This window comes from Fibroporia radiculosa (genome assembly GCF_000313525.1).
Source record: "Fibroporia radiculosa TFFH 294 genomic supercontigs, scaffold6648, whole genome shotgun sequence".
Lineage (NCBI taxonomy): Eukaryota > Fungi > Basidiomycota > Agaricomycetes > Polyporales > Fibroporiaceae > Fibroporia > Fibroporia radiculosa.
In genome coordinates, this window is record NW_012133440.1 from 4,559 (window position 1) to 26,216 (window position 21,658).

At 49.7% G+C, this 21,658-nt stretch overlaps 7 protein-coding genes across 7 annotated transcripts; 3 read left to right on the forward strand and 4 right to left on the reverse strand.

Annotated features, from left to right (window-relative positions):
* Positions 1-313: 313 nt before the first annotated feature.
* Positions 314-5,223, reverse strand: FIBRA_06297 (uncharacterized protein; the record flags this gene model as incomplete). The annotated part of the gene is made up of 29 exons (XM_012328028.1): positions 314-395; positions 449-529; positions 581-705; positions 766-902; positions 972-1,011; positions 1,064-1,171; positions 1,228-1,330; positions 1,387-1,558; positions 1,607-1,634; positions 1,697-1,803; positions 1,861-2,080; positions 2,136-2,237; positions 2,297-2,319; positions 2,372-2,469; positions 2,527-2,666; positions 2,724-2,748; positions 2,802-2,854; positions 2,909-3,063; positions 3,118-3,285; positions 3,335-3,425; positions 3,481-3,657; positions 3,839-4,033; positions 4,091-4,185; positions 4,237-4,455; positions 4,529-4,717; positions 4,770-4,820; positions 4,872-5,030; positions 5,084-5,113; positions 5,166-5,223. 29 exons carry the CDS (start codon positions 5,221-5,223, stop codon positions 314-316), a joined length of 3,231 nt encoding a protein of 1,076 aa, XP_012183418.1.
* Positions 5,224-5,617: 394 nt separating this feature from the next.
* On the reverse strand, positions 5,618-9,354 carry FIBRA_06298 (uncharacterized protein; the record flags this gene model as incomplete). The annotated part of the gene is made up of 10 exons (XM_012328029.1): positions 5,618-5,848; positions 5,908-6,460; positions 6,514-6,626; positions 6,692-7,173; positions 7,235-7,434; positions 7,490-7,959; positions 8,010-8,265; positions 8,315-8,655; positions 8,703-8,966; positions 9,019-9,354. The coding sequence occupies 10 exons, from the start codon at positions 9,352-9,354 to the stop codon at positions 5,618-5,620; spliced, it is 3,246 nt and encodes a 1,081-aa protein (XP_012183419.1).
* Positions 9,355-10,195: 841 nt separating this feature from the next.
* FIBRA_06299 (uncharacterized protein) lies at positions 10,196-10,867 on the forward strand (the record flags this gene model as incomplete). The annotated part of the gene is made up of 5 exons (XM_012328030.1): positions 10,196-10,225; positions 10,320-10,467; positions 10,572-10,630; positions 10,698-10,760; positions 10,814-10,867. 5 exons carry the CDS (start codon positions 10,196-10,198, stop codon positions 10,865-10,867), a joined length of 354 nt encoding a protein of 117 aa, XP_012183420.1.
* Positions 10,868-11,695: 828 nt separating this feature from the next.
* Positions 11,696-13,291, forward strand: FIBRA_06300 (uncharacterized protein; the record flags this gene model as incomplete). Its single annotated transcript, XM_012328031.1, has 9 exons — positions 11,696-11,819; positions 11,880-11,971; positions 12,048-12,103; positions 12,152-12,175; positions 12,225-12,385; positions 12,446-12,630; positions 12,682-12,978; positions 13,048-13,138; positions 13,197-13,291. 9 exons carry the CDS (start codon positions 11,696-11,698, stop codon positions 13,289-13,291), a joined length of 1,125 nt encoding a protein of 374 aa, XP_012183421.1.
* A 565-nt stretch (positions 13,292-13,856) lies between these two features.
* Positions 13,857-14,985, reverse strand: FIBRA_06301 (uncharacterized protein; the record flags this gene model as incomplete). Its single annotated transcript, XM_012328032.1, has 7 exons — positions 13,857-13,908; positions 13,973-14,123; positions 14,176-14,337; positions 14,387-14,629; positions 14,685-14,702; positions 14,759-14,921; positions 14,977-14,985. The coding sequence occupies 7 exons, from the start codon at positions 14,983-14,985 to the stop codon at positions 13,857-13,859; spliced, it is 798 nt and encodes a 265-aa protein (XP_012183422.1).
* Positions 14,986-18,042: 3,057 nt separating this feature from the next.
* On the forward strand, positions 18,043-19,563 carry FIBRA_06302 (uncharacterized protein; the record flags this gene model as incomplete). Its single annotated transcript, XM_012328033.1, has 7 exons — positions 18,043-18,120; positions 18,168-18,242; positions 18,294-18,437; positions 18,493-18,585; positions 18,641-18,785; positions 18,829-19,122; positions 19,178-19,563. The coding sequence occupies 7 exons, from the start codon at positions 18,043-18,045 to the stop codon at positions 19,561-19,563; spliced, it is 1,215 nt and encodes a 404-aa protein (XP_012183423.1).
* A 255-nt stretch (positions 19,564-19,818) lies between these two features.
* On the reverse strand, positions 19,819-21,450 carry FIBRA_06303 (uncharacterized protein; the record flags this gene model as incomplete). The annotated part of the gene is made up of 1 exon (XM_012328034.1): positions 19,819-21,450. The coding sequence occupies one exon, from the start codon at positions 21,448-21,450 to the stop codon at positions 19,819-19,821; it is 1,632 nt and encodes a 543-aa protein (XP_012183424.1).
* Positions 21,451-21,658: the final 208 nt, after the last annotated feature.

Consider the following 21,658-nt stretch of genomic DNA (forward strand, 5'->3'; position numbering starts at 1 on the left):
TGGACGGTATGATGGGCATGAATGGCATGGCGGGTAACATGGGCATGGGAGGCAACATGATGCCGCCGGGCATGAGTGCTAACATGAACATGGGCCTCGGCATGAACATGGGGCAGTGGGGCGGGGAGGGTTTCGACGGGTCGTATCAAGGAAGATATTAAGGCGACGTGATTGATGACCTACCACATGCGTTCTAATGTAACTTATTACTTTGAGCAGTCGGAAGGAATAACATGAGGTGTACATGCGATGTAGATTGATAGATAGTAATAAAATGAGGGGGGAAAACAGGTAACGGGGCGCAGGAGTATATTTACGAGGGGCGGTTCCTGGCTGCATGATACGCATCTAGTTCGGCGAAGAATTGTTGCTGGTCATCAAGCGACCATCGCATGCTGAAATGTTGAGATCAGCCATTGTTCAGTCATGACTGTACCATAGAACCTACAATCGCTCTAGAAATGCCGACAGATGCTCAGCAGTAGCAATATAGCCGAGTTCAATCAAGGACGTTAAGCGGGCCTTCAATCTGAATGATCTCAATGAGTACGTGCCAGGCGCAAAAGACAGCCTTAATCACCTCTCTTCAGGTGTCGGCTTTGGTTTGTGATGGCGCCGTTGAGGGGGCCACTGCTCTTCTACTTCCGCTTTGGACGCAGTGGACCCCCTAGCTTGCTTAGTATTCTTCCGGCTCTTTTTTCTGACCTGCAGTTACAATATAAGGTATACGACGGCCGGCCGGCGAAAATTGATACCCTGGCGTACCTCCATCGTGGATTGGAACCTGTGCCCCTCGACGGCGCTTTCCGCAATCAAGTCTGCGTTCCGGTGGATGTACGTTACCCCAACATCGCTAAGTATTTTCTGGATGCCGTCGTCCTTTTTCTCGACTTCCGGTATTCCTGGCATCACGCAATATTTATTATGAGCGCCGCTGTCTTCGTTGCTACACCCGGGGCACGATTACTTACCGTCATCAAAAAGGAGAGTATCAAGGCCACGAAGGTTATCCTATTTATGGGGTGAGCGGCTATGCAAAACTTACAGCACATTGAATACATACGTCATCTTTGGCGTTTGCCTCTGCGGCATGCTTCGTTTTCAGTCCTGATTTGTTCGCATCGACATTGGCAAGCGCCCAATTGAAGTCGGATAAAACCGCTTTCTCAACCTGCCGCGTCGAATGTATGAGTGCCCACGACGTCGAGCACGATCCGCTGAACTTACCGCTTTTTTGGTCGCAAGGGCAGACTCGTGTAGAGTAAAGATATTCTTTAAACCGAATAGTTCTCCCTGCTTGGACTTCTCCCCTTGAACACCCTCGAAATATCTAAACACAAAAGACCCTGAGCGATTCCTTCTCCGGAAAATGAGGAGCTACGATACCTTGTTTGAAAGCTCGCATTATACCCGACCTGCATCTGTTGTTGTTTGTAGACTTGTCGGGCATAAATCAGCTCTTCGATTGATCCTGCTCCGAGCAGTCGGAACACGGATACAGATCGCGTTTGTCCGAATCGGTATGCGCGATCTATAGCTTGCAAATCATGCGCTGGGTCTGATGGTCGAGTCAGCATTACTGAGAATCGAGAGTACCACAAATTACAGAAGAGTAAACTGACTCCAATTCGGGTCTGTACAACATGTATGAGTTTCAAAAGCAATGTCCATAGCCAAAGGACTCGCCAAAAATAACGACTTTGTTTGCCCCAGTTAAATTGAGTCCTGTTCCACCAGCCAATGTGGAAATCAAGAATACGGATACATGTGGATCTTCGTGGAATCTGTCGATCAGTGACATACCTATAGACCGAAAGAAGTGAGGATTTGAAAGAAAAAATAACACCAGAGAAGACGCACGGTCACTGGCTTTGGTCGATCCGTCTAACTTTACATAGCCGGTGTCTAGCAGATTAGATGCATCAACGTCATCCGCCGCATTTGCGGTAAATTGCGGTAAAATCTCACTTCGCGATCTTAGATGAAATTCGAGCATTTCAAGCAATTTGATCGACTTGGTAAAGATCAAGACCTTATTCAAGGCGTCCTTCTTCCAATCCTCCAGCAGAGATTCTAGAACCTGGGTAGAATGGTCTATTTTTCGCACAGCAACTGCAAGCCACTGACGCACTCACCGTCCATTTACCACAGAATCTCGATGTAAGGATAGATGGACCATATTTTGGAATAGTCTCGTTCCCGAACGCTATCCGGGACAGCTCTCGATTCCTAGCAGTCTGACACAACGTCGCCGTCAAATGACGTGCTTATCAGGGATACAAAAGCGCAGTCATACCTGCTCCGGCGTATCGGAGGGCGCTGGATGGCAGTAAAATCAGGCTTATCCAAACCAATCGTAATGAACGCTTACAAGGCAAAATCAAGGCCAGATGATTGGATATTTTGATAAGCGTGACAAGGTATCTGAACAAATCACCCCGATCGAATGGGTGGCAGCACTTCCTTCTCCTAGAAAGGCAGTTCAACTCTCAATAAGCGCAGATAACTTGTCATCGGTGAACAGACTTTTCTTTAGACCCGCAATCACAGGGCTCATCTTTCCGCATCATGTTCTGGACCGGCTCCATATTCAGAATTCGCTTGTAAACCTCAATTTGCGTCGCAGTCAAAGGACAGAAGACGACTTGATCATCCTTCCCAGGCAGCTAGGAAATACCAGATGAGTACACAGTACATACCACCCCACACGCTTCAGTCTATACCTGGTTTTTTATGATATCCTTGGTACTATTACCCGGTGAGTCTTTAGATTGCGCACTGAGCATTTGACATGTGCCTACCGTCTGAGGAAGAATTTTGGTAACAGCTTGTCTGTCAATATTTGAGCGACGAGCTGTGCCATTCCGTGTGTGAAAAAATCTAGAGATATAACCAACACATAACTTACAATTCCCTTGGTACGCTGCTCTTCTGTAGCGGACTTGCTCTGTCCGACAGTCAATGGTCTGGAAACAAATCCTTCCCATTGATTTTTCGTCCCAACACTCCCCGGATTTGCCCAATCAAGGATGGTCCAAAATTCCTGGAAAGAATTTTGGATTGCTGCCCGTAAGACTTAATCTTTAATGTTGCAATGAGAGTGCGACATCCACTGACCGGTCCCTGTAAGACCAAACCTTATAGTGCATATAAATCGGCTGAACGCTGCAGCGAGGGCCGAGCGTGGATTCTTGACACGATGTACTTCATCTATGACTATACATGACCAGGCCAGATCGTCAAGAAGTGCAATATCATTGCGGGCAGTCTCAAATGATGTCACCACTGAAACATGGGTTAGATTATGCTGCACATAGTTTGGGAAACCTCGTACCGACATCTAGCCTTCCCATCTTAAAATCCCTTAACACGTCTGCACGCTCCTTTGGAAGACCAGTATATATCCCGACTTCGAAATATCCCCACTGATTCCGTTGGTCGATCAGGGAAACGTATGACACTTGAGTCCGAGAATCTCACAGTTTCAAATTCTCTCTCCCAATTACCAACAACAGAACTCGGGGAAATAATCAAGCATGTCGGCCATGTGTCGTTCGCAGGAGGTAGAGTCCGTGATCGTTTCCAGCTTGGATCTTCGTCTTGGAGGCGTGAGACGTGCTTTCGTCGGCGGTCAATGTCACGTTTATCTCCGTTCTTCTGCATTATGGCGGAGAGAAATGAGATAATTTGTATTGTTTTTCCTACACAAGTGTCATTATAGGTAGTGAAGAGCTGAAAGTAGCACGCACCCTAAGAAAACCAGCATATGTAAAATGAGTGACAAGCATTCTCAGTCAGTCAACATGAAAATTACATTAAATCACGAGCAAAAACATACCAATCCCATGTCATCCCCCAGTATTCCACCGCGCCGCGTTTTGTATCGCTCGAAGAAGAATCGAATTCCTTCACGTTGATAATCCCTCAGGAACGTATTTATCTGAGCCGGGACGCTGTGAGAGTTGTCAAGGGTTAGTGGCCCAGTAGTCTGCTGATCGAGCTTAAGCTTAAATGCCGGTTTTGGCTCGAGGGACTGCAGAGCGACGAGATCAGTCATATATGCATCAAAATTCAAGAACAAAGTACGCACTCGGTGAAGTACTACTTCTGCTTCACTATCTGATTCGGTATCGGAAGCAGTATCCGTAGATTTCGTGGTTTTTGGTCCTGATTTTGTAGCCTGTCCTGCATTTCTGGTTCGATTCTTATTACTACAGCTAAGGAAGGCTCGCTCACCGTAATCCTTGACATGGACTGCTGATCTATTTCGACCTTCTATGGCAGGAGCTAGCTCTAACTCTGATTCAGATTCAGTGACAGAGTTGTCTGAATTCTCGAATCTCAGTCTCTTCGACTGAGGCTGGACGATAGTGAATGGTGACTCTGGGGATTTGCGCTTGAGAGCGGTAGAAGTTGTAGTGCATTCAAGCTCGGACTCGGGTTCCGTTTCCGACCCTGAATCAGAGATAGATCAGTGAATACAGCTGGCTAATGGATCTTAGTGACATGCCCGTAACTGAATCGACACGTGCATTCTTATGATCTCGGAGTCTGGTCGCTTCAGATGGTCGCATAAGAGCAGTATATGTTCTAAGCATTGTGCCAGGCTGAATATCTTGTACATTCTCCTCTGCGGATCCAGCCTCATCTTCAGATGACGGCTCTTCGTTGTCTGTTTGATTTTCATCTTCCGACGCTGAATGCAGATCCAGAGTTGCTGCCAGATAATAGTATAGTATAGTCAAATAAATATTATAATGTATCCTCACCAAAGTATTCTAGTAATGGATTAGTAGTTGTTACTAATTTGGAACCTGAGCCTGCGAGCAGCAACGTAAATTATGCAGCAGTGCAAGAGTCCAAATACACACTCTTCGCTATTGCTGTTTGGTGTTCTCTTCGCAACTTGTGTTTCCTGTGTGAGATAATTGACGTGCCTGCGGAAACTTTGACGCGTTTGTCTTTTTTGCCCTTCTTAGGAGGCTCGTACGTGAAAGAGCCCGGATTAAAATCAGAGTCAGAGTCCTCGGCTGTTCAACTTTCATTATTGTGTGTACACAGATGAAATTTCTTGCAAACAGACCTAACGGTATTGGCTCCGAATGTTCAAACTCTGCAAAATTCTGTTCAGAAGAGATTAGGAGGCCATGAAGAAATTCATATACTTCTCGAGCGATCCGATGCCGCTTTACGCGAAGCTTTCAGTTTAGAGTCAAGAGGCATTTCTGGCTCCAAAATTTTACGACATAAAGCAGATAGAAATGGGTCTTTTGAATGGACGGTAGCCGTACAAGCCACACACGTCGCTTGTCTCGCGCGCCGCAACGCGACACCCGGGAACACGATCACGTGTGAGCGCGACTAGGGTCACGAGATAAACAACAAACTCCGTCATTGGCTAATAGCAAGCGCCGGCAACACAACCACTACGGAACTGCTAACTTGAGTTCCAATCGAGTTCAAAACATCATTGATTGAAGTCCGACTGGATCTATATTCTGGCTTCAAGAGGTCTGAGTCTGCGTTGCAACGAGTTTGGTTTCCGGAATTACGTGCAATACATCTAAATTCTACGATAAATGTGGATCATGCTACATTCCTGACTAGCCAATTTCCTTCAAACATTGCGGTACTCGAAAGCAGGATTACCGGGCTCTGCACTCTCAATGATGCTGAGGCTGAAGTTCCCTGTGGTTTCATTTTTTGCAACATCCACCATCATAACCTCGGCGTCAACCAAATTCAACGTCTTCTTGAGATAGGGCAGAATTTCTCGAAGCACCTGTGTCTCAGAGAACGGCAACGTCCGGTTGAACGCGGTCTGGGCGCCAAATTGTGTCATTCGTTTCTTTGATTACAGAAATCAGCAGTGGTACGGAAGCGCGAAGAGTTGCGAGTATGACTTACCTTGAACGCTTGCACAAAAGGCATGGCACGTTTATCCTTGATCAACCCACGTTGGGTCAAAAGCTCACGAACTTTCGCGTCGTCAACTTTGTCGGCTTCGGGTACATATGCATCCTTTACCGCCTGTACACATTGGTCTTGCCAAGCGGGGAAAGCCGTCGCTACATATATCCGCACAGCACGGGGCTTCGTGGGATCATACAATACCTGCCCTTGCTTCCCTTTGTTCATCTTCTTGAGCAGAGAAAGCTCTGCGTCTCGCATCGTCTTGATAGTACCACGCATGTACACCCCCGCGTCGAGGACAGCCTGGTCGACAGGCCGCGACTCTGGCCAGCGAGCAAGATGCACAGACTTTGGTTCCTGCAGGACAGTGGTCCAGACGTGCTCAGAGAAGTGAGGAGCAATTGGGCTGATGAGTAGCACCGCAACGCGAATCCACCACTGAACCAAGTCTGCGTGCATTCCAACATCTGCGGTGACCTCTCGATACCAATCGCGAGCGGTCTGAAGCTCGTAAAAGCCATATTTTAAAGCGTCTTTATATTGCATACTGTTGGGCAGAATGTCAGCGAAACATAATTGAAATCGTCTTAATTCACTCACTCTTGGTAATGTCTCTGTGTGATATTGATCAAGTTGAAAACTTCTTCCTCAAAGGTACGATCATGGAAGTTCTTGTCACCGCGGCGGAGATTCGATGCGCCTTGCATCATTTCCTAGACAAGGATTAGAGTATCAACAGTTGACATATATGAGTATGAGAGCACACAATCTACTGTACCTCACACCAAGCTATCAAAGTATGCACTCGCAAGATGTTCGCGTTGGCAGTCATCTCATCAAAGTTGGCATCCTCAATACCGTCACCTGCGTCTGCCAGACACAGGCGGGCGGCATCAGCGCCGAACTTCTCGATGCACTGGCGCATTGTCATGGAATTGCCCTTGCTCTTGGACATTTTCTGCCCGTTCACCATCAAATGGCCATTAGTTCGCATACCGAGTGGCCATTTGTCCTCGGGGAAGAGCGCCGTATGGTTGTACAGGCAGAATGTCAGATGATTAGGAATCAAATCCTTGCCGGAGGAGCGAACATCGAAGGGGTAGAAGTATTCATACTCTCTTTTCATAGTGTCGATTTTTTCCTTTGGCACCGTTGCGGACTCAGGCCAAGGACCATTTCGATACAGGTATTCCCAGACATCGTCGGTCATCTGCTCCGGAGTGATATTGAGCAGTCCGGGTTTAGTACCATCGATGTTTCCTGAGTGAAAGTTGTGAGCGACGCGTAAAGAGCACTAAAAGAGGACTGAAACCACGCTTACCTTGAAGTAAGTGCGCAATTGTATAATATGACATGTAAATTGTCGAATCGCTCAAACTTTCTACCAAGAACGTTGGATCCCAAGGAAGTTTGGATCCGAGTCCGTAATTTCGTGCACACGCCCACTGATTCAACCATGCAAGGACGCCCTCGAATCCATTGCGGGTCTCGGCGTGGAAAGTCTCCAACCGAGCCAATGCCCTTTGATAGTGTGAGCTATGCAAGCAACGAAAGTACAAGGCAATATAGCACGTACTTTTCCGCTTCTGCCCTCCATGCTGACTCACCATAATCCAGGTACCATTGGTCCATTAGTGCGACCACACACTCATCGGAGCTTCGGGAGATGACGAGGCCTTCGGGCTCCGCATACGCGAATGCGAGACCCATCTCAATCAAGCTCTCGCGGACCTTCGGTTTGGCATCTTGTACAGATTGGCCTGCAAACTCGCCGACAAGCATCGTACCGGAATAGAAACCTTCCTTATACGCAATCTCCTTCGCTTCCGCGAGCTGTTTGATATCCTTCTGCGACTGGATCTTCAGCTTTTTTACAATGGCAGGTGCAATCATGTCACCATACGTGGGGGAGGTGATCACGGGCACTGGGTCGAACGATGCCCATGAGGGGTCGATCTTGTAAAATTCAGCCTTCTTGCGCAGATCCATGAGGGTCTGGTAATCATCCGGAGAATCGGATGGGACCGACGTAACCACTCCAGTTCCCTGTAGGCAGCGTCAGCAGTGCTAAGAAAAGCCACATGAGAGAGCCCAACCTTTGTTGCAAGCACGTTGTCCATTGGCAAAACATAGACCTCCGGATTGATTGAGAAGGGTGCGCTGATCTTTGTGCCAACAAGAACAGAGCCGTCTATCTCCAGGAGCTGCTGTACTTGTCCACGCACATCGGTAGTCCCTTGGAATGCCATATTCCGCGCGGCTCGATATGTGCACACGAATGCTTCATCATTATTGATTGCAAACACGCCATATTTTATTGCAGTGCCGACGAAGCAGTTTGTCTGGCCATACCTAAACATTATTAAGTATACCAATCTCAGCTCGACAAAAGAGAACACACATTGTTTCCGGCCTTAGGGTGGCCGCGACCAGGAACACTTTTCTCCCACCGACTTTACCCTCGATTGCCTTCGCAGCGGCGTCACTCCAGGTGACGACATGCATCTTAATACCCGTATACTCTTGTGGTCCGAGTGCCTCTCCCTCCGACCGATCATGGTCCATACATGGCTGTCCGTCCTTCGGGCTGTAAATAGTGTACCGCTCTCCGAATTTGATCTTGCCTAGACTGTACAATCTATTGATCTGCCATCGCACAAACGAATCGTAGTAAGGGTTGGCATCTGTTGTAATGAACGAGCGGCGCCAGTCAATACGCGACCCGAATGCATTGTTGTCTGCCTGTGACTTGTGAGGCAGAGAACATAAATAGCCGACGATGTACTTACCACACAAATTGGGGGGAAATACTTCAACCAGTAGTAAGGATCTGCGAATTTACTGATATCCGCACGAGGTATGCCCATGGACTCCATGATCTGGAATTGATATTGCAGGCCAGTCGCTTTAGCTGCAACCTTTCCTTTCTTAGCTTTGTCTACTGCCTTGGCAGGCGCTGCAGATGTGTTGGCAACAGGTACATCTTCTGCCACAAAACCGCTAAAATCAGATCCGAACATCTCGATTTCCCGCTGAATTTTGTCTGATGCTGCCTGCACATAGCATAAGCCTAAGTGGAAAGTCGTGTAAGTCTTGGACGCGCACCTTGATTGGCATTCCTGTGCAATGGAATCCGAGAGGAAACAAGACACGCTTTCCCGACAGGCGGTGGAAGCCAGCTGCGAACTCGATTTTTGAGATGGAGAAGGCATGTCCTAGATGCAGAGAGCCATTCATGTATGGATACGGGAAGTTACCAAACCACTTCGGAAACTTTTCTCTGATTTCCGCAGGCGACAACCCTTCCGTCTCCTCCGGCGTCGGTGCGCTGACCTCAAAGAGATGCTCCGCCACCCATCGTTCCTGGTATCTCTTTTCCAGAGAAATCAGTAAATCGCGTTTGCCTGTCTGTGCGAGTTCGATGGTGGCTGCAGAGGCCATGGTGCGACTCGGACAGCGAGTGGGACGTGAAGCACGTCGCCAGAGGGCAAGAATGGTGAACACTTTCTTCGAAACGCCGTGTAATCACTTTTGGTCTTTCAGTGCGATCGATACCAGCTCGAGTCATGGGTACACAAAAATGGGCAAATTTTGAAGAACGGTAGTACAGCAAAGTGACAAGGGTCCTCCAGCGCTCATATCCAAGCCCCTCGCCACCCCTCGCTATATCTCTATATTCACCAATTCTGCGACTCTACTGTCTAGTCTTTATATCTGACTAGGCTTGGAAACTGTACGACAATTTGTTTGACAATCATATTGCCTTGGCACTGCTCGATCCTCTGCCCTCCCGTACACTATACAGACGGGTTGCTCAGGCCGCGCGGCTTTCACAACTGGTCTGTGCGCACTCGCGCTCTAATCTTCACGTGAAGCTTACGTAATCCGTTGAATGAGTTGCCCGCGCAGAGCCTGCGCCCCACCAAGGCAGCCCTCCCACCAGCCAGCCCAGCCAGTGTAACAGCGTACCCGGCTTGTACTGTGCCTGCGCCTATCGCCTGCCACCCTCTCCAAAACTCATAACTAGCTTTATCCTTTCTCTCCCTTTTCTCATTGTCAAGGTGGGTTCATATGCATACTAGGGCGTTATCTGATGACTATCCGATCGTCGTCGTCGTTGACGGCGACGACGGCAGCGTTGGGGGTTTATTTGCCTCTGAACTGCAGGCGCGTCGCGACGCGTCCACGCGCGCGTGTCCCTGCGTGTAGTTCGCCCCCTCTCACCTTCGTCACTTGTATGGGACGTGTAGAATTTGCTGCTGACGTGTCTAATGCTGTGTAGATGCCGAAAGAGACGACCAAATCAACCAAGGTTCGTGTTTAACTCGCCCCATCCCTTGTATATCCTCTGATGACTTCCACTTGCACCTTTGAACTTCTCTCGACGTATACATTGATGCCAATAGCGCAAGGCCGCCGACAAGGCCGAGAAGGCCCCAAAGGCGAAAGCCAAGAAGGACCCTAAGGCGCCGAAGCGTGCATTGTCTGCGTATATGTTCTTTAGTCAAGACTGGAGGGAGAGAATCAAAGCTGAGAATCCCGACGCCGGTTTCGGTGAGTTTTCCCGGGTCTATGTGTGCGCAGGAAGTCTACCTCGCTGCGTTCATTGATCTATTGGCGTTAGGGGCGGATCGAGGCTGACTATATGCGTTCTATAGGTGAAATTGGAAAGCTTCTGGGCGCGAAGTGGAAGGAGCTCGACGAGTCGGAGAAGAAGGTAAGCGGTAGTGTATCATGGACAAAAGATGCAGTGCTGATAGCCGTACCCCTATGCCTATATGCAGCCTTATATTGAGCAAGCGGCGAGAGACAAAGCACGTGCAGAGAAGGAAAAGACCGACTACGACGTTTGTATCATAGCATTCTTTGTGCGCCACGATGTAGCTGACGTCTCTGACAGGGCCAGAAGGCGGACAGCGCTGGTAGCGGCGACGGGGACGATGATGACGAGTGACAAAACATCGTGATACCTACCACGTCTCCCTTTGTCGTCAGCCGTTCGTATCGGATTACCTCGTCAAACCACAGCCCGCTAGATAATAGTCTCCCCCGCCTGGTCCCGGTCTCGTCATCGATAATTAGCTCAAAACACATTCGTTTCCAATTCGATGCTCGCGCTTGTGTGTACTGTACGTATCTCGTCTGGCCGTTGCCCTAGTCTGCCGTGTAGGCCCGTCGCTCGCCGTTGTTCGTCTCTGCAGTTTTCGATGTTCACGTATGCTGTATCTTGACCAACGTGTATTATAAGAGACGATGGGACTTCCTGAACGTTATGAATATTTATTGCTATTAGTGATGTAACATGTGTGCTGCGGGATGAGCTGAAGAGGGGAGCCAGCCCTGAGTGCAGACGGGAGGCGGTGACAAGCGCGGTCGACGTGAAGGTGGCGCGGCGCGCAGCCGTGCAGATATTTTGCCGATGGAGTGATCCCGGCACGTGGGGCATACTGTCGGCGATGGACTGGCGCCAAAACATTCGACCTTGTACCTTCCCTCGCCCTAGATCCTCCCGTCTATACCCTTTCGTCCTCGCTATTCCTCACGACCGTCGCTCACCCCGCAGCAACGATGACAGACTCTCCGAACAGCGAAACCGTGGGCGAGGCAAGTCTCGGTTGTGTTTCTGCGACAGCGCTTGCTGATCCTCTGATCTTCCTCTGTACGTGTAACAATGCTCGTCCCCATTGCCCCCGCACCCCGAACAGGCCGTTCCTCAGGCCCAGAAGAGTAGCTGGGCGTCGTTTCTAAAGTCGTGCGTATCCATATCCAGTACTTCATTACAATGTCAGCCGCTTACAATGTTCTTATTGTGCCCACCACCAGAATCGCCGCCTTTTCTGGTGATCTGTCCTCGCTGACTGCACCACCATTCATCCTGTCACCGATTTCTCTCACTGAGTTCCCCGGTCTGTATAAATGGCTTACGCTGAGTTGATGTGTGCTTATTGTTGCTGCTCTACAAACAGCGTACTGGTGTGAGCGACCAGAGCTATTCTCTGCCATAACGGAGGCAAAAAGTGATGAGGACAGGTCGATTCGGGTGCTACGTTGGTTTATCGTGCGTCCTTTATTGTACTTTGTCTTAGTTCCGAGTCTGTCAGGTCGTTATGCACTGTCCTGACTATTGTGTACAGAGCACCTTGAAGGGACAGTATACATCGCGTAACGAGAAGCTTGGCTCAGAGAAGAAGTAATGATATTCATCCATCCTTCGTAAAATGATACTGACAACATTCAGGCCGTTGAATCCCGTTCTTGGAGAGTGAGTTTTCGCAAGGTCATTCCAAGAACACCTACTGAGGATTAAACAGACTCTTCTACGGATACTGGCCCGATCTTCAAGGAAGAGGCCAAACAGATCTTGTAGTTGAACAAGTATCTCATCATCCGCCCATCACCGCATATTACATATCGAACAAGGCCAAGGGGATCGCGTTACAAGGACACAATGCACAGAAGACTAGCTTCAGCGGTAGGTGTCTGACATCTCCCGCCCTCTTGTCGACGAATATACTAATCATGTCATACCCAGGTGGGAGCATCATCGTAAAGCAGATTGGACATGCGGTCTTGACTGTGGACTTGCCCGAGGGCGGGAAAGAAGAGTTCTTGATCACACTCCCACGGCTACGCATCGATGGGCTATGGTACGGCTCGCCGTACGTCGAGTTGAGTGAAACCAGTTATATCCAGAGTTCAACCGGATGGCTGTCTACTGTCGGTGTTCATTTATTCACGTTTATGGAGTCGGGTCTGACTCATGAACAGATTGAATACAAAGGCAAGGGCTACTTTTCAGGCAAGTCGCACACGTTCAAGGCATCCGTATCCCCTCCCAGGACAACAAATCCTGTGCATACATTCGAGGGTTTATGGCACCTTACATCGAAAGACATCCGAACGGGACAAATTTTCACGGACGTTACGAGCCCGAAAGAAGAGGTAACTGTGAAGAACGTCGATGACATGGATGACTGGGAAAGCAGGAAGCTCTGGAAGTGGGTCGCGAGAGGTATCCGCGAAGGCGACTTCGAAACGGCCGCCAGGGAGAAGAGCAAGATTGAGGTGGGCTCGCTCATTCTGTGGCATACCATCTCTGGATGTCGACTTATTGGCCAATACTAAATATCCTAGAACGAACAACGACAAAGGCGGAGAGACGAGCAAGCTGCCGGAACGCGCTGGGAGTTGAAACATTTTGACCACATAGACTCTGATCCAAGTTGTGCGTGCTTCCCTGTTATTTCTGTTCACTCGGCGGTTAGTCATTTCGTGGCGTGCAGATGAGCGTCTGGGCAGATTGTTCAAGGCCAACCCGCCCACAGAGGACGCGTACATATACCGGCACAACCACAACCCTGGGCCATCGCAGGCATAGGGCGAATCTACACAGGACTTTCTCCCTGCCTCGTACTCGGGGCAGAATATCTCCAGTGACTTGTATATTAGATGCGATGCTATAATTATGGTGCCAAATGCGCGCTCTGAGTCTATGGTGCTGATTTGAGAAGACTGGTCGTTAACTCGAAAAGTCTGGGAATTGGTGCGGTTCATAATGATGCTCAGAGATTTCTGCCGTACTTTCTTGTTGACTCTGTTGTGTACGTTGGACCCGAGGTGGTGTGCCTTAACTATATCGTAGTGACGTACGTGTTCATATGGAGTTGCTTCTGGATCAGCGAACCTCGACCGGCTCTATAATGAAAGCGCGGCCGAGCCAATCTCCATCGCCGCGTCTTGTATGAGTGACTGTTGCATTATTGCACAGTTGCTTATTCTGGTAAGGGGCCGGGGTACTTACTGACTCATGCTATAATGCGAAGTGATTATAATGCACTCAGTACATATACATTGATCCCCTTCGGTATGTCAAAGCATAGCATTCCGGTTCGACGACTGAGCCGTTTGACCCGCGCAAATTATCACAATTATTTCAACTTGGCTCATTCAAGCGGTTCTACGGCCCGCCTGTCAAGAATGTCATAGTGTCCAGGTCTACAAATTATGGCGAATTCTGGTATCAATCCTCCATTGCAAAAATAAAATGTGGCGAACGCACCTGTACAGTAAGATGACAGGCTCCGTGCCTGGCTCGTCCACGTTTTGAAAGTCAACGAAATCGACCTTACCCTCTTCAGAGCGTCCATCTAGGTAGGCCACATTGATATTGACCTTGAGAGCGCGAGATAGCGCTGTGATTTGCACATGATCTAGGGTCATGATCTCAGTGCGGGTACCCGTAGAGCGATGGTAAGAGCGCACCAGCCTCCTTGCCGACAGCTTCTACGAAGTTCTCGCAGAAATCGCGCAGGTCCATTGGCTCACCGATCTCAGGATGGAATAGGAACGACGCATACTGCTCCGAGTCCGCACGGATTTGAGCGGACGTGAGAAGTCGAAAGTAGACGACGATCGAGTTAGACACTACTTTAAATTAAATGAAGGTCCACGGCCAGCTGTGAAGGAGCATTACCTTCGGGAGAGTTGAAGGCCTCCAAAAGTGTAACAGGTGAAAGTAGTTGGCCGTCTCCCTCTGGAGTTAGGACCTTGTTGATTACGGAAACGAGGCAGTCGTAGAAATCCTCAAATACGAGCCGCTGGAAACCAGCTGCCTCCAGCAGAGGTTGCGATGCCTCGAGGGCAGAGATTGCGCTCGTCACAGCTAACGGCTTGTCAGGAGCGAATAGTATTCTTTCGATATACGCAAATGCCAGAGCTGTAAATGGTCAGCTCTGAGTGAGGTAAGCGTTAGCAAGGGACGAAACGCATACATCGGTAGAAGCAATCGCCTATCGTACGGGGCGCGCTGAGTATAGCAAAAATATGCAGATGGAGCGATACTGACCGTCTCCTCTAGCGCGTCTGATGCCTACATAACCGTTCTTGATGAGCCAGTCAATCTGCTTCACGAAGAGTTGGGACCCGCCCTCGTATTCGGAACGCAGGGATTGCATGGATATGAGTGGCGCAATCAAAGGCCGATTTGGCATGCTTTCATCCAGTAGACTCTATATCGTGTGAGAATGACACTCAAGAAGAAATGTACGAAGTGAAAATACGAACCTCGTTCATTTCGTAGGTCCGGATCGGAGTTAACGACGCGAATTCTATACAAGAAACAACGGGAGGACGAAAGTCAGTCTCTCTGCATATATTCCGTGAATGAAAATTTTATGAGAGGTAGACATATCTCTGACCATTATCAGCGTTGGGGTATGATAGAGGTTGCACTTCTTCCACCTCAGGAAGATTGGTGGTCTTTAACTTCGCTGAACGCCACACTGGCAGTAAGTTCCCGAGAACGCGCATCAAAGTAAGTTTCAGACATACGTGCTTCAAGGGTGGTTATAACATCATTGTGGAGTGACGTATTTGTCTGTTCTGTTGAGCTGTTATGTAATTCTGACATTTTGTGAATGAGCGCAAGAGCAAGTAAGAAGTGCAGGTTCAAGTTCAGTTGCCTAATCGGCGGGACTAACCTAGATTGAGCGGCGCCAAGATTAGATTGAAGGCTATGAACGGCATCTGATAAGATAAGCTATTGTTATTGATCATAAGATCCGCTCAGTCGTTGAAGTTGTGCATACATATGCAATAGGCTTTCATAAACCGCAGTAAGTCTCAGTAATTTGTATGGATAAAATCAGATCTGATATAATAAATGGAAAGCGTGAAAATCCAAATGTGTGTCGCTCGTGATATCATGACTCAAAAGGCGTCCGTAAATTTGTAACTATGGTTCCAACGTCATCAACCCTTTCAACACCCAGAAGACTACTTGTGCCAAAAATTGTCAAGTAGATTAGATTGCGACAGCCGAAGAAACATTTTTTTCGAACTGCCACCTGACAGCTTACCTTGAGTATACAGTGACTCAGCTTGATACGAACTCCCTTGATAAACTTGAATAAAGCATCCGTCCATAGTGTGTTAAGGACCTTCCATCGTGATATATGTTTGTCAGCAAGTTCTTTTAAAGCTTCTTTGGCGAGTTCAGGATGCTAGAGACGTCTGCAGGACAGTCGCTCAATAAAGTCCACTGTTCTGAGAAGACAAAGACGCTCCCGTCATTCACGATCTAGCTTGATGCACAGCTTGGCGAGATGTGGAGCACTGGTGGGCATGAACCCCAGACAGATCGCGTCTTGTTCCTCGTTCACTAAAGAACAGTGGCCACGTCAAGACAGAGGCAGCAGCGCATTATTAATGTCTTACCTTTCAGCTGACCTGCATATGAGACAGTCAAATCTTCTTAGAATCTAAACAGACTTATGTGACGAGAGTGTATTACGAGAGCGACATCGCAATAGCGTAGATCCAAAGGGACCATGGTTTCTACTGATGGCATGGTGCACGGCCATTCGAGGAGAGGCCCATTTCCAGAGTCGAATGCAGACTAGCTCGGTTAATCGAAGGCAAGGACCTAGCCTAGGATTCCAGGTTCCGGGATGCAGCCACCGCACAGACAAGATGTGCGAGTGCAAAAGCCGATGAAGAGCACAGACGACTTGCGTTGTAATACAGAAAATGCGCCGAACCGACATTGATAAAGACGCAGAGCGGTGATGGATGAGTAGAAACAAAAACACGCGGGAGGACATGGCTGAAACGGCGAATGCTCCCATGATGCCCCCATAGATGCAGAGCCTCTTCCACGAATGATATTGATCGAGGAAGAATGATAGAGATCAAGCGAGCGAGCTCGTCTTGTGGATGAGAATTCTTGACGTAGATCTTGCGTATGCGATTGAAGTAAGCTTGCATGTGCGGGGTCCATTTGTTCTCTGTTTCAATATAGGGAAACTAGATTGATCCTGAATTTTTGCACGAATGCTTTGCAGACTAGGGAGGATACGCATAGTGCCCGAATATGGTCAAAGTGGTTTGGCCGCGTCGCCGGCATGAGTGCATCGATGATCTGCGCAAAAATATCAAGTGGGAAAACAGGAAATAGGCCGGGGCCAATTTGAGCCTGCACGCTATGCAGACGGAGGGGGGTGAGTGCAAGCGGTTCAATTAACATAGGGGAGTACAATTACCTAGTCTAGTGGCTGCACTCACCGTGACGGTGAACAACGCTTACTGTCAGACGCGAGATCTCGATGTAGTTTTAGAGTGGTACTTCGGCAATATCAAGTGGAATACTGTGCATAGTATAATTTTGAATCGCAGTGGTAGCTATAGAGAGTATTTGAGGACTGTGGTCGTTGTCTGCTTCCTGTGGACGGGGGGATTTATACTTCAAAGACAAAATTTACCGCCTGGAACGAATCCGAGCACGCTTGTCAGCTACTTTGTTCGATAGCGACCTGCGAGTACTGTTTCTTGTTGAATGGTGTATCAACGAGGCCATCTTGATAGCGCCTGAACCTGAGAAGCTCATGAAAATCTCTCAAAATGTGGCATCGCCCAAGTTGTTTACCATAAGTACGTATGCAGGCGACATACTAGAAGCTCTATTGCTATACCTCCTCGTGCTGACCCGAGAGAGCGAGAACCGAACGGTCGGTGTGGCATCGTGGACACGAAAAACCAAGACGGACTTTGTTGCTAGTAATGTTCCTGACGTAGCTAGATGCGAGGAATTTTCTTACCCATAATATACTACTGGTTCGGTAATCAAACTTGAATATTTGTGTCGCAGTTCAAGTTGCCACGGCTGGCGTCTGCTTGGCGCTCACCGTGTCAGACGATCGGCCGATTAGACGCGCAGCCAGTCATTGGTTCGGCGGTTAGGGCCCCAGGGGCCAGGGGGAATATTAATTTCCATTTTCGGGGCTTAGGATATATCGACCGAGAGATCGCAACACAGCGGGCCAGAGAGTGACTGCTGCAGCACGAAGCATCGGTTGTTCTCACTTACCTCTTCACTCGCTATCTCCTCGTAGTCTGTGATCGATCCGTGATCCGCGAAAGGGAACCGGAACGGCGGGCTCCTTCAGCCACCAGAAGTTTTGCAGAAACTAGTACTGTATGCCCCGGGTATTCGGTAGAACAATTTGTTTGTCTCGCTCTGGGCATCTCGATCCCCTTCAAAATGACTCCTCCCCATTATAACAACCCCAGCAGTCATCCTACTCACCGAGCTCTTCCTGCTGGCCTTTCCCTCCATAGCTATCACCTCCAGTCATGGGCATCTTCTCCAACGGCAATGTGACAAATGGCATCCCCACCGCAAAGCCCAGCACCAGCCTCTGGGACCTCGATGTATGGCCACTGTTATTTTGCACATGAATCGACTCATGTTCTTGCAGGCGTCCCAAGTGAAGGTGACCTTGACCGACGCACCGAAGGTGATCCCACCCCTAGAGTCACTAAAGTTTGGCCAGGTACGCCCAAGCACTTTGTCCGGAACAGTCTCATCGACATCTCTCCTAAAGGTCATGACCGATCATATGATAGTGGCAACTTTCCATCCTCAGACCGGTTGGTCCATCCCAGAAATTAAGCCATACGGACCCATCTGCCTAGACCCCGCCAGCTCTTGCTTCCATTATAGCACTAGTGTCTTCGAGGGCATGAAGGTACAGCCAGAAATCTTTCGCGTCATTCCGAGCTCATGCAACAACATTCCTCCAGGCCTATATGGGTGCAGACGGAAAGACCAGATTGTTCAGGCCCGAGCTTAATATGGCGCGCATTAAACGATCCGTAGACCGCGTTGCTCTCCCAGTAAGACCATTTCTTCCAAACTTTTCACCACCCAACCATCTAGAAAAATTTTCAGGCATTCAACACTGGCGCACTCATCACCCTCATCAGACGGTTGGTCACCATCGAGGAGCGCTGGATACCCAAACTTTCGGGATACAGCCTCTACATCCGTCCCACTGTTATTGGGACACGACCAGGCAAGCTCGTCTTCCTTACTTGTACTTGAGTCCTCAATGTTCTCATCGTTACGTGCAAATGCAGCCCTTGGGGTCACAGCATCTGACCAAGCTATGCTCTACGTCATATGCTCACCCGCCGGCCCCTACTTCCGCTCGGGTATGCGCCCAACGTCTCTGCTCGCGGTCGGCGAGAATGTTCGCGCATGGCCCGGGGGTACTGGATGCTACAAGCTCTCCTTGAACTACGGGTCAACAATGAAGCCGCTCAAAGACGCAGAGAGGCAGGGATACAACCAAGTCCTGTGGCTGCTAGGCGAACAAGTGACGGAAGCAGGTGCAATGAACTTCTTCGTGGTAGTAAAACGAGATGACGACGGTATGCCACATGATCCTCCTGTCAAGCAACGCAGCTTCTCATTTCAACTCCACAGGCTGGGACGTCATCACACCAGCGTTGGATGGCACGATCCTCCCGGGTGTCACGCGCGACTCTTGCCTCGCCCTCATGGCAGCGCATCCCTCGCGCACAATATTACCCCAAATACCCGATGGAGTGTGCTTGCACCCGCAGGAGCGCACAATCACAATGAGTGACCTTGTGCAGTGGGACACAGAGGGTCGTCTGCTTGAAGCCTTCTCGGTGGGCACAGCAGCGATCGTCACAGCCGTAGGGCGCATAGGATACAATGGCAAGGACATTCGTATTCCTGACTATGAGGGTGGACCTGGACCTGTGGCGAAGGCACTATATGAGCGGATCCTAGAGATCCAAGACGGCCGGGTCAAGTGGGAAGGGTGGTCGACGATCTGCGCATGACGACGCCCGGACCATGATTAGGAAGTGGTGCTTGCAAATTATCTAGGCTCCAAGAGGTGCCTTTATCTAGCTCGTTCGATACACAGTGCATGTCTAGATTAGAAGTTACTATACAACGTGGTGTAATGGCACCCAACACTTTGATGCTGTTGGTACTATGAGACAGAGGCAAGGACTCGGGAAGGAAGTCATAAGCTAACATACCTCGTAGGGAAGGAACGATTAGCAAATGTAGCGAGTCCAAAAACGACAAAATTACGCGGACATCTTGCCCTCGGGCTGTAATTTGTCATTGCTGTCCTGTGCCTGTGCCGCCAGCGCCCTTCGTTCCATTTGTCTCGCGCCTTTCCCGGTTCTCCATCTCTCGTTCACCAGTTCCGCTAGGGTTGCGCGCGGCCTCTTGAGCAATGGTACATAATTTGCGCCCCGCCGAAACGTGCCTGCACCAAGCGGGACATTCAGCACGCTGCCCTTGGGGACCTGCTGCGTGTTCGGCGCGCCAACAGGGAAGTACTGTGGCGGGGGCGAATGGTGTACCGCGACGGCACTCAAAAAGTGCGCATCCAGCGCCGTATGAATCGCAGAGCGTTCGTACAGTCCCTGCATGCCGTGGTATAGATTTGTCGAGAGGTCCCGGTGGCTGAGTGCTGTGTCCAACGCTGCCACATCGGGGGACGCGTCTGCACGCCAGGAGACGGTGGCTGGGTCGTATCCGCACTCCCAAAGCATCAGCGGTAGCGGGTCCGCCATCTGGTACTCCGGCTTGCTGACTACGACGGCAGGCACAGATTCGCCCTCCTTGGCGGGGGGACGCGGGTTCTCTGGATCGACGTTGAGCAGTGAATCAATGATGCATGATTGTTCAAGCCGCGTCCCAACCAGGAACAGGATCGCCATGATGTGCCGCACTTGGTTGTAGAGGAACGCCGTGCCCCTCAGGTCGAAGACATAGATCTCGCCGTCCGGCTGGACTGGGTTGATTTGAGCAGAAAGAATCTTTCGCACAAATGAGGTAAGCTGTTTGGACGGGTCGAGCTTGCACAAGTTGCGGAAGTCGTGCTCTCCGACGAGGCGTGAGGCCGCATCCTGCATCGCAGCGAGGTCTAACCCGCGCGGACTGAAGAAGTACTTGTAGTGACGGTAGCGACATGAAAAGCGGGCGGAAAAGTCGGGTGCAACGGGGGACCAGGCGATGATGCGGATTGTAGGGGGGAGGACGTGGTTCAGCTGAGAGACGTACCGCAATTCCTCAATCTGCTTTGGCGGAGGGGGCAATGCCGCGTTCGTAGGCGGCTCGTCCCAATCATCCATGAGTGCAAAATCGCCCTCCAACCCCGTGTCGTCCTCCGAAGAGCGTGGTGGATGTTGCTGTACCTCGTTCGATAGGCTAGTCGTCTCTGGTCGTTCCACTTCTGAGCGATGAGATGTGCTCCCCGTCTCCCTCAAGGCACTTCTGATCCAGAGACTCACAACTTGGCCTGCACCACTGACACCCTTGTCTGTCCGACCGCACTTCTCCCACCCACATCCCTCAAAGCCCAGTGCCGGATCAATCAGTCTTGTATGCACAAGAGCATCATATAGGACACCCTCGACCGTCGGGGTACTGGTCGGCGTCTTCTGATACTCCAATCCGGAGTACTGTGAGCCATTGTAGCTGAATTTGAGAGCGATCTTACGGCGAGGATGTGCGGAGAAATCGAAGGCTTTCTGTTGCTGCCGCTGTGCTTGAGGCTTTTGAGGAGACGTTGGGGGATCTGAATCAAGTTGAGCTAACCGAGCTATGAGTTCTTCGCGTGTCCAGCTCTCGTATGCGACTGGAGACGGGGACATGACTCGCAGATATTTGCCGGAGCGTAAGAATCGATAGCTGAAGCCACCAGGCATATACCCACCAAAAATGATCGCCTTGCTTGTTAGCTGAGGGGTATATACGTTCACGAGTCCTTAGATGCAAGCAGAATTCCAGCCCAACAGCAAGTCAGACAGCAAGATGGGCTGGAATTGCATCGATTATCTGCCATTTTGGGGACAAGTTCATCATTCGAGTCCATCGCTTGATTCCCTTTCGCCGCGTCGACATCTCACTGCTCAG